Raw genomic sequence first — 12299 nt, forward strand, 5'->3', positions numbered from 1 at the left:
ATGGAATGGAAGCATTTTAAACTGAAACCATCTAAGCACTTCCAATGGAAGGTGGGCACATGCATGCCAAGCCGATAATAGATGCTTATTATAAAGGCTGATGCTGAAAAAAATGAGTAAGTGAGGTAAACAAAACCCCAAGATAGAGATAAGAGTGTCAGAGAGACTCCTTCCCAAAGGCAAAGACACCAAGAAGTGTCCCTGGATCACCTGAGAAGCAGCACATTAGTCCAGTGGCCGTCAGTTCTGGTTGCACATTAGAAGCAACTGGGAAGTTCCAGAAACCAACTCTACCCCAACCAGTGAAAACCAAGTCTCTAGAGAAGAGTCCAGGTCTGTCTAGTTTTTCAAAGGTATCCAGATGATTTCTACAAACAGGGAGGGCCGAGAACCACTAGTAGCTACAAGAAATCCCACATCATTCACTGTGGCAAGTTTTGGATGCTCCCCCACTCTGGAGGTCCCGCCACCTAACAGGGAAAGCAAACTCTCCATATGGCATGTGACATACACCCGCTCATGAAGGTCTTCCCTCTGCGCTCACATGGCAACCATCTAATTCATTACACTCAACAGATCAGAGCACAAGGTGCCATGGTCTTGAGCCAAGTTAGCTGCAAACAACATGGCAATCTGTGAGGATGAAGAGCTCATCAAGACAACACATTTCAAGGGTAAATGATTCCTCTCACCCCCCACCCCCAAAGTTCCAGAGCGCTACAACCAATTCTTCTTTCCCTTAATAATCTATCTTTTCTTTACAAATTGCTGGGAAGTTGGGGGTTTTTTTAATCCTAAAAATCAACTCCAGTATCTCATTGGCAATGACATCATCAATGCCATAAAAGAAGTATTGTGACCTGGATTTAATTTAAATCATGCAATTCTGAGCCTACATAAATACCAAGAAATCCAAGGTAGAAGGGGAAGCACAAGGCTATATGTGTTTCTGGCCTCATCTTCTGCAAATACCTCTTTCAGGTCATAAATTTTACAAAAATAAGACCACGGAAAGAGCTAGGAAGCTAGGCTCCACTGGCATGTGTGTTTGGGGAGAAGCAGAGGTTGCTGATGCCTACTGTGCATCAGGCACTGAGCTGAAGTGATACACACTACCCCTCAGGCTTCTTGACAGCCCTCCACTGCACTATTACGAACAGATGTGGAGAGTGACTTGGCTGCCTTCACACAACCAGAACCAGGCAGAACCAGACTGGGAATCCAGCTCAGTCTGGCTCCAAAATCCTTTTTACTACACTCCTCTCCACTTACTAAAAGGTTGAATTACACTCCAACATGAGCAAAACGCCAAGGCCTCTAGGCTTCTTCCAGATCCGCCCCACCGCCATAGTCCACTGGGGTCTCCATTCTGCCTGGGCAACATTACTGCTCCATACACTATGCTCCCACTGTTTCTGCCCACCAATTTTGAGAGTTTTGCTATCTCGTCTTCTTAGAGAAGTGGTTCTCAACTGGGGATGATTTTGCTCCCCAGAAAATAGTTAGCAATGTCAGGAGAAATTTTTGATATCATGATTTTGAAGGGCTACTAATACCTCATGGGTAGAGGCCGGGGTACTGCTAAACATCCTACAATGCCCAGGAGAGCCCCCCACAACAAAGAGTTAGCCCTCTCAAAATGGTAACAGTTCCAAGATTGAGAAACCCTGCATTGGAGAGTGATAATGTGGTTTCATAAACAGTGCTTTAGTGTCTTCGCCTGCAGAATCATGAGGAGTAACTAAGACAGTATCTAGGAAAACTTTTAGCACGTAGGAAGCACTCAGAGTCCCAGTGAGATAATCTGATTGCACACTTCTATCCAGTAGGAACCATCTCAGTTGGCTCTACATTCTTCCCACACAACACACAGGACTTTTTTCATTGGCACTCAACAACTTTGAAATAATGCATTCTTTGTGTTGGAAATTCTTGATTAAAAATAAATAAATAAATGCCACTATTATCTAAGAAACACAACATTCTCCCCATACTCCTTACCAAAAGAGAAGTGAATAGTGCAATTCATGATTTCTTAGAATGGACTATGAAAAGCTACACTGCATCCTGAGTATATCAGACAGCCATCTCCATATCATTATTAATAAGCTCACTATTAAAATGCCTTATCTTACTTTAACCAAAGGTTAATTAAGAGATCACACTATACAGACTTGAGGAAATCTCATGTAACAGCTTCAGATTCTTCTATCTATACCAAGTCGGTTTGGCCATATTGATTCTCAGGTCTTGAGTTGAATTATTCAGGACAACCTTAAACTGTAATCACAACATGTCAAACAAAAACACCAAAAGTTTAATCTTTCAATGAATACATCAAAACTGGCTGGCTGGCATCGTATCTCAGGTCAGGATCTTTATATTTTTGACTTCTCGATTGATGTAACTTGGGAGTCAGCATGGAAATCCTAAAGTAAATGATTACAAAAAGCATTAGGATTAGCATTCACTCAAGTGGCACTATAACAGGATAATCTACAATCATTTTTGCAGTTTCCAGAGGCACGGCCCCACAGCCCTAACCCTCAAAATGAACCCATATGCTTAGTGAAAGTGCAGGTTCCTGACCCCATGGCAGACCTACTGAATCAGAATTTCAGAGATGGATCCCAGCAATCTATACTTTTAGTAAGTTCCCAAATATTTGTTTTGCACACTAGAGTTTAAGAACCCCTGCCAGGAGACTGAAACGCCAGACAATGGATTTGCCTCATTCTGTAAATGTCCAGCATGGGTCTGGCTTCTAGAGACTATCAACAATTCATTTAACACAAAATCCACAACCACTTTCCACCATAAAGTGTAAGTAGGGCATTTTGTTAATTACTTTTGGGCAAATATGCATTTTTGAAGTAAGCAGACTAATATTTTATGGGAAATGCCAAAAAAAAAAAAACAAAAAAAAACAACCCTGGAAATGAATATAAAAAGAATTACCAAGAAGAACAAAGCTCAATTCTGGGCCCCAGAGTCGTCAACATCTACTATGTGCCAGACTAGGGATACAATGGTGGTTAGACACCACCACTAGGTCCCTACCCTGATTTTACTTTACTTATGCATTTAAATTATTTACTACATGCTCAAACAAAGAAGCAAGATTATTTTGGAAAGTGGCAATGCCAGGAAGACAATAAAACAAGTTGATGTAATAGAGAAAGTCTATGGGGGGGAGGAGGCAGAGGTAGTGGCTGTGTGTATTAGATACAAGGATGGAAAGTGGTTTCCTTGAGGGGGTAACATTCGAACTGAGACCTGAAGGAGAAGGAGCCAGTCATGAGAGGTTGGAGGTAAGTTTTCTAGACAGAGGAAACTATTTCTATAAAGACCTTGAGTTGAGAACAAGGTTCTCATGAAATTAGTATAGGAATTAAATCAGAAATCAGATCACATATACAAAATGTTTTGCAAAATAGAAAACTACTTAAAAGTATAAAGTATTGTTTTTAGGGGAGCCTGGGTGGCTCAGGCTGTTAAGTGTCTGACTCTTGATTTCAGCTCAGGTCATGATCATACGGGTCATGGGTCCTGTCCAGCATCGGTCTCTGCACTCAGTGGGGAGTCTGCTTGAGGATTCTCTCTGTCTGTGCCCCTCCCTACCACATGCTCATGCACTCTCTCTCTCTCTCTCTCTCTCTTTTTCAAATAAATAAATAAATGAAGCTTTTTTTTAAGGTATAAAGTATTATTTTTAGTAATATATTAGGATAGTTCTGGGTACAGATTGCAATAATGAAGGGTCTCAGGTCTGTGTCATATGAAGAATTAATCAAGCAGTTCAAGGCTATATTGCCGAAAGAACAGGAGACACAAGTATGTGTTTAGGGGAAGAACAGAGAAGTCTTCTTCAAATATCTGAGGACTACAATCTTGTGGAAGAAGATTTAATTTTATTTTTTTAAAGTAGCTCCAAGGGTATGCAATGAACCTGATATGGTAAACACTTTAAGAAGGCAGAATGTTGGCTCAAAATGATGATGAACATTCAAAGAGAATTGCAGGCAAATGGACTGACAGGGAAGTAGTGAGTTCTACATGACCAGAAGTATTCAAGGTTGGGCTGAACAGACATTTGGCAGAGGAATGATTTGATTAGATGCCCTATAAGGACCTCTGCAACCCTTTGAAAGCACACAGGCTCACTCACTCACAGTGCTCCCCACATGTGCACTGCAACACCCAAGGCAGCCTCCTTAGTCCATGCTATACAACCTTTAGGGGGTTTTGAGAAAAACCTGAGAGATAAAGAGGATTCTACCATGTTTCTAATTCACACTGACCCTGGGATCAAGTATGTCTCCATCTCTGTAATAAGCAATGTGTATTTCAAAAGGGGAAACTAAGAAACAGGATAGGGGGCACCTGTGTGGCACAGTGGGTTAAAGCCTCTGCCTTCAGCTCAGGTTATGATCCCGGGGTCCTGGGATCAAGCCCCACATTGGGCTCTCTGCTCAGCATGGAGCCTGCTTCCTCCCCTCTCTCTCTCTGCCTGCCTCTCTGCCTACTTGTGATCTCTATCTGTCAAATAAATAAATAAAATCTTTAAAAAAAAAAAAAAAAGAAAAGAAAGAAACAGGATAGACTAACATTCGTTTTTTAAATCTGTGGCTAAGATTTAGTGGTGTTTTAGCAGTAAACATTAAACAACTATCTCAACTTATTAAAATAATTACTTTAACAAAAATGTATCTGAATTCCATTAGCTCCCAATATGTGGCATGCCAATGAACAGCCAAAACTGTTAGTAAATAGGTATGTGGCCTTTGGTTGGTCTGGTTTTTAATAGGAGCCATGGGCCCAGGAAGATGATTTCTACAATAAAGGTCCTGACAGACAACCAACCACTACTCCATTATTTAGGTACTTGGACCAATAGATAAAGTTAAAAAAAATATATTGAATTGTCACTTGACCACCTGGGACCAAAATGCTAAAGATAAACAAATCTAGCCTTCCAAGGACAGAGAGAGCCCAAGCCAGACCCGGGATTAAGACTAGAAATAACTTTGAAAAGCTAAACATTACTATGACCTTTATATAAAATATTTACATTTCCACATCCAGATGTATGTGGCTCATATTCAAATAGACTGCAGAAAACATTCTCTTAATATCTACAATTTATGTGCACATTTTTGTTTATTTTATTAAGTAGGTTTCTAAAAAACTACTTGTAAATAAAATTATATCATGACTTTCTTAGGACGACTTATAAAAAGAAACTTAAAATGAATCTTTCCGTAAAATAAAGAGAATGTCTATATAATTGTCCCCCAAAAAACTATACTTAATTTTATGAAATTCAGGAACATCAAAAACTGGATTTACAAAAAATTAAAATCAAAGGTTTAATACTTAATATAAAGAAAGAATTTATCATAGAATTTTTTGTGAGTAAGAATCTCTTCTTAGGGCTATAAAATTTCTATTTATGTCTCTAGTATTCTAGAAATACACCTATTCCCTGGAAGGTAAATATAACCTATAATGTCAACAATCACTTCGCAACTTATTTTTAAGTTCACACGTATTTGATTTTGCTATTTTATTTTTAGAGATTTATTATTTATTTGGGGGGACGGGCAGAAGAAGAGACAGAGAGAGAATCTCAAGCAGACTCCCCACTGAACACGGAGCCAGACAGACACAGAGCTCACACCCAGGACCCTGAGATGATAACCTGAGCCGAAATCAAAAGTCAGACGCTTAATGGATTGAGCTACCCAAGGGCCTCTGATTTTGCTCTTTTTTTAAGCTTAAATCCTTCAGAACTCAGGGTGACAAAAGGACTGGATTAGTGGCTCAGGAAGCCCAGGTATCTCTGTTCATAAGCAGGTGCCACTTAATATCATCTGAGTTGCCTACAAATGAACCCCTTGAATGAGCAGGGAGTTTTAATTCTTCAGATATATCATTACAAGTCCCCAAAAACATTTCTAACTATATTCTCACTTGACTAATGCACAGAAAAGCTGTGATGCCACAAAACAATACTTAGAGCTGGTAAAAGAGACCAAGTCTTCTGTCCCAGACACCAGTGTGTTAGCTAAGACCTTCCTTTGCAGTCTCCCTTCAGCTTGAGTGGTGCCAAAGTTTTATATCAACCACTAAAACAATGGCACCATTTTTCCTTCCTCCCTTCCCTCCTTCCTTCCTTCCTTCCTTCCTTCCTTCCTTCCTTCCTCCTCCCTCTGTCCCTCCTTCCCTCCCTCCTTCTCTCCCTTTCTTCACTTAACACAGGGCTCTATCTCACCACTGTGAGATCAAGACTTGAGCCATGATCAAGACCTGAGCCGAGATCAAGAGTCAGACACTCAACCAACTGAGCCTCCCAGGTGTCCCAAGAATGGCACCTTTAGAATAATGTTAGCAACATGGTTGGTAAATATCTTTCCTTTCTAAAAAGACCTGACACCTCTTGACACTTGTTTCCTTTCCTGTTCAAGTAACAAGAAATTAGGGGTAATTCTGAATTTTCCAAACATTCTCATCCTTAACTTAATCTCTTTGTTCTCTTCTTTTGCAAGAGTGTGTAGTCTACCTCTTGGATTAGTGTACAAAGTTGTGACTTGTTTCCCCAAATACACATTCTACAGGTGGGAAGCATGGTACAATGGAATGATTCTACGAGAAGGCACCATAAAACCAAGAGCATGCGACAGAGTTGCAACTCCATACTGCTGGCAAATCAGAAGTAATTTTCTACCTAGATCAGAGCTTAATTCATTAGCCCACATTAATTCACAAGTTCAATCCAATTTCTCAAAATGCAATAACACAATCTTCCAGCCTAATTATCTTCATTGACAGTATTTAAAAGCATTTGCTGAGACACATTTCTTTCTTGTGTCAGACAGGATCAACGTCAAGTGAACAGCTTGGGTGGACTACATTCTGTCTAATTACAAAGGGCTGATATTTTAAGAAACAATGGTTTCTTGCAAGGGAGAACTTTCCCCTGGGTAGACAACAAAGTGTCCCTCCCAATAAGTAAAGGTTTAAATGTATCTATTTACAATTGTTTTCAGATTATCAAGAACGTCCCTTTTGTGTGTGTGTGTATGTGTGTGTATACTTTTTGACATTGTCTAGAATTGGAAATATTACAATATGGATGACTTTTACAGTAATTTTAACCACTAAGAGAAGTTTAGGTATCAGAGAAAGAACTTTTAAAAACAGAACAAAAAGAGATCATTCATAATGAAAATACCAACCCATCTCATGATGGGTATTTCCCTAGAAATAATCATGAGAAAAGAATTGGTTTGTTTTGAAGCCATTTATTTCAACAGCTCATTTACTAAAACCCCCTGAATTTTAATCCAAAAACAGCCCATTTCCATTTCCTTTTGATAATCGAAAGGGAAATCAATCCAAATTTTTTATAGGATTTTATTTCTTTATTTGACAGAGAGAAACACAGCGAAACAGGGAACACAAGCACAGGGAGTGGGAGAGGGAGAAGCAGGATCCACGCTAAGCAGGGAGCCCAATGCAGGGCTGGATCCCAGGACCCTGAATTCATGACCTGAGCCAAAGGCACGCTTAACGAATGAGCCACCCAGGCGCCCCTCAACCCACATTTTTAAAAAAATTATTTTTTTAAGATCCTTTCGGGGGGGGGGGAATATCTTTTAAAAGCATTTTTGCGTGAACTTACAAGCAAAATTTAGTAAAAGGACAAAAAATATTTCTTATTCCTCGACTCAAGTTTAACTTTTATTTATTGCCTGTCTTCTAAAAGTCATTGCTGCCATTACACCTTTGCTTTGTGAGGTAGCCAGGTTTCTCCTAACACTGTTCACTAAGCTCAGTTTAATTCATGCCCTGGGCCAATAACAAATCTACTTTTCCAGATGCAATACTTTAATACCTTAAATTTCTAAAGTAAAAGGCATCCTCTACTCCTTTGAAAACCAGTTCTAGCAGTGTTAAAGAAAAGGAAACTAAACACAGAAAGAGCTTCAAATAGGCAGCACTGAAATTCATGTATCAGATGTAAACATTATAATATATAATGAAGGACAAAGCCCAAACCCCACTATTTAGACAATGGGACTACAGATATATTTTAAAAGATGGAGAGTCAATTAAGAAGCATATTATTTTGTTTCAAATCTGCTGTAAGGCATATATGAGCAAGAACAGACAGCACTGGTGTTTGGCATTCATGAATCAAAAACCACACAGAAGTCATGTTCAAACTCAATGAACTTACCTTATAAACTTGTCCATATGTTCCATTTCCAACAAGTTCCACTAATTCAAAGATCCCTGCAGGGTCCTAAAAGAAAATAAACAAACAAAATTTCAAAACAATATTCCAGGCATTGTCTTAAGCAAAAGCAAACATTTAAAATAAGCAAATAAATAACAACTTCAGCTTTGGGAGCAGTCATGTGTTAATATTAATTACTATTAAAATTTAAGTCAGCTGCAGTTATGAAACTCGTCAAAATCCACTTTGTTTCCATTTTACACTTCTATGAGATATGTTTAAATCAGACAAAAGGAAACATGACTTCCACCAAAACAATAAAAAAGAATGAACACATTTCTCGCTGCCTAATGGAAATACACTTGCAGGTACATCCTGATAAAATGAAAGACCCATCATCCTGGGAGGGGATTCTAATTTTTCAGATCTTTCCCTTTGAAGTTTCTGGGCTGTCCATTCTGTTGAATGTGGTTAAGAAAGGGGTGTTTCTGTATTGTGGGGAAATCGTGTAAGGTAGTGAACAGTTCCCAAGAGCCCATGCAATCAACATGGCTGCTTCCCCGGAATGTCTTCCTTTGGCTTCACCTCCCCTCTCTACAACACCAATCCCTGCAACATATGTTCTGTGCCTCGTCTCCGGATCCTGTACTGCCCGTAGGAAGAGTCCCTGCAGGATTTTGAATACCAACTGAATCAGAGATTTATGCACATCGTGACCACCAAACGGGAGGTCCCTCCAATCCTCAGAGTCAGCTGTTAGGGTGCTCAATAAATGTCCAATAATTGCTGCTATTAATTATTGAATTATTATCTCCCTGAATTGAAAAAAGTACAAAGCCTGTAAAATTCAACTCAGAAGCATACACTTCATCTGACCTCTACTGCTACCTCACTGGACAGAAATTGTTTCTTTAAGGGCCTAAATGAGGAATCACAAACTTAAATGTCCACAGAGGTGAATCAAGTAACACAAAGAATGAAGGGGGCAGATGGGGTCTTCAGCAACCTGGAGAAGCCATGTCTCCCTGGGGCGGGGCGGGGGGGCAGGGGTTGGTCACATTGGTCACATAGCTGGACCCAGTCGTGATTATGTCCACCTATGAGCACTATATAGCCTGGTCTACAGTTTTTCATTTTGTTTTGTTTCCAAGATGTCCTGATTTTTAAATGTTAGGCACTAACTCACTTAAAAAAAAAAAAAAATGCTGAGGGAGGGACAAGTAAGAAAGACCAAAAAAGAGTCAACGCTTTTATGAGAGCACTGCCATGTATCGTTAGGGTGACTGAGAGGCAGGGGAGGGAAAGCCTGGGCTTTGGATGCAGACAGACCTGGGTCAAACACCAGCTTTCCCTTGACCGGATGCATGACCATAGCACAGGGTGACAGAGCAGCTCAGTCTCTGGACAGGTAAGATGGAGATGACCCTTGCCTTGCAGAGCTCTGATGAAGAGGGAGTAAGGGCTTAGCTCCTCACCCACACACAGCTAGCAATCTGTTCGTGTCTCACAGCAGTCATTTTTAAGCTGAAGAACAGCATGCCACTAGTAGCATTTAAAGGGTGAAGGGCCACTTCAGGGCTGCTTTCGTGGGGAAGGAGCCAAATAGGTTCCACGTGACAAGTGGGAGTTCTTTCAAGTTACAGTCTTTAGGTGCGCCTGGGTGGCTCAGTTGGTTAAGCGACTAACTCCTGATTTCTGCTCAGGTCATGATCCTGAAGTTCTGGAATCGAAACCTCTGTTGGGCTCCCTGCTCAGCAGGGAGTCTGCTTGGGGTTCTCTCTTTCCTTCTCTCTCTGCCCCTCCCCCCACTTGCTATCTCCCTCTCTCTCTCTCTCTCCCCCTCCCTCAAATGAATAAATAAATCTTATAAATAAATTAAGTAAGTAAGTAAGTAAGTTATGGTTTTTATCAAACCAGGCCCAAGACAAGCCCTTTGCTGTGTGCCTTTGAGGATTCCACACAGAAAATAAAATAATAAAATAAAATAAAATAAAAACCTAACAGTTGAAGCACTTTACCCCTGAGAAAGAATTATCATCCATATAATCCATTGTTCTAAAGCCATGAGGGCCAAAAACCCCATTCCAGACTCGACTCGGACTTCACAGCCTGAGAAGTCCAGAAGTTCCAGCTACACCGCACCGGGTCAGGGGGTGTGAACGGCGTTCCCAATGGAACCGTGTTACAGGAACCACGGTAAGGGCCCACAGCTCTGGCAACGGAGACCCCGTAGCGGAAAGACCACCTGGGAGGCCTCAAGATGGGCAGGAAAATGGTGCGTGTGAAACTGCTAGGCTGTCAGAGCAGCAGGTTCTATTACAAACAGAATTAGAAAGAAATGAGGGAACAGGAAAAAAAGCCCACAAATGGTGGCAGCTGCTGTTTGTTTCTAAGCTGTGCTCCCAGTAGTTTGTTTGCTCAGTGGTGTTTCTGCAACAAATTTTGAGAGAAGTTCTACATTTGCTCGAAATATCTCAATTGTGTTTTCAACATTCGTTTTTCTTCTTCTTTTTTTTTTTTTTTCTTGACTAAAAAACAAAATTTGAATGAAAGAGAGAAGCAGGACGGTGACTACCACCTGCTCCAAGGAGCCTAGAAAGCATGGGGGAGGGGTGGGGTGGAAGGGGAACACAGGAGCAGGAACAGGAAGCGGAGTTGGGACCAGCTTCTATGCCCAGGGGCCACCCTACCACACGGACCCATCCTCAGGGCTGAGGTTTAACGGGCTGGTCTCAGGTAGAACTGGGCTACTGACTTCTAGCTCTTTCCTTTCCTTGAACAGTCCTAATGGGCCTATGGCTCAGCCCATTAGTGGACTGATGGCTCAGAACCAAGGAAGTGCAATGCTGAGACTTTTGTTCCTATTTCTGGGAGATGGGGTCTTTCCCCTGGACACATCCAAGGGGCTCAAAAGCAAAGGTCAGAGTAACCACAGTTGGATTGGCGACCCACCTTGGGTAGGCAACCAAACTGGAAACAATCATCAAATGAGGGTGGTTCCCCAGGAAACAGGACTCAGAATTGCAGAGATTTACAGAGGGAGTTTATGGGGGTGTGCTTCAGAATCAAGACCAGTTGGGAGTGAAGGAAGAAGACCGGACTGAGCAGAAGGAATGAGTTCAGCTGTTATGCAGTGGAATCCAAACTTCATCTGATCCCACAGGAGCTCTAGAGCTTGGGTGAACCTCCAAAATTACCCTACCCTGAGGTATGGGGGGCCTTTGCACCCCACCTCCACTGACTAGTCATTGCATGCGGGCTGTCCCCTATCCCCAGCCCAGAGGTTATGATCTTGCATGAAGTGACACTCTTCTGCTAAGGACAATCTCCAGGTGACAACAATCACTAGCTACCTACACTTCCAGCAGGTGGACAGTGAATGCCTCAGGTGCAGAGAGGAGATCTGGGTGATGTATCACAGCAACCACTACAAGCATTGTGGCTAGAAATGAGTACCAGTTTGGAATTGGAAGAGAAACCTATAAGCATGTATCTTCTACGGAATGCCAACAGTAATAAGACAGAATGGCACAATTGGAGTCATGGTATTTGCAAGGAGGGGGCTCTCTGAGACCTCAGAAAGCAGAACGCAGAGGTATTGTTCAGGGGCACTTGAACTAAGCCCCGATCCAAAGCTTCCCTCTCCCCTACCTCCACTCCAAGTACCTGAAGAGCTGAGGTTTGTGAACACTCCCTTACACAAATGAGTCTAATTGCTAGTTAGGCTCTTGTGGAATAGTGCTACAGCGTGAACATGGTAAGCACTCACTCATCTGTTTTCTCCAGTCTTGGAGGACACTAACATAATTTCTCCCAAGGGTCACCAATGACTCAACCTTTTCTCTCTAACGGTCTCTTCTCAATCTTGTCCTAGTTGTTCCCTTTGAGGCACTACATGGGCGAGCACCACCACTCTTGTTGAATATGTCCCCTCCCTTGTCTTCTAGTGTACAACTCAGTCTCTCTCAGAGATTCTGTTTCTTCCCCCCAGACCTTAAAGGTAGGCTGGCCCCGAAGTTTCAACATCGTGTGGTTCACTAAGTGCTAATGAATTCAT

General features: G+C 41.5%; 1 protein-coding gene across 3 annotated transcripts in view; it reads right to left on the reverse strand.

Moving 5' to 3' along the window:
- The window catches only part of TNIK (TRAF2 and NCK interacting kinase), a 376499-nt gene that overhangs the window by 289613 nt on the left and 74587 nt on the right, over positions 1–12299 (reverse strand). For all 3 annotated transcript variants that reach the window (XM_080809121.1, XM_080809120.1, XM_080809119.1), the window contains exon 2: positions 8243–8308. In XM_080809121.1, the coding sequence (XP_080665247.1) occupies positions 8243–8308 (66 nt within the window). The remainder of the gene's footprint in view (positions 1–8242; positions 8309–12299) is intronic.

This window comes from Martes martes (genome assembly GCF_963455335.1).
Source record: "Martes martes genome assembly, chromosome: 1".
In the NCBI taxonomy this organism is placed as follows: Eukaryota; Metazoa; Chordata; class Mammalia; order Carnivora; family Mustelidae; genus Martes; species Martes martes.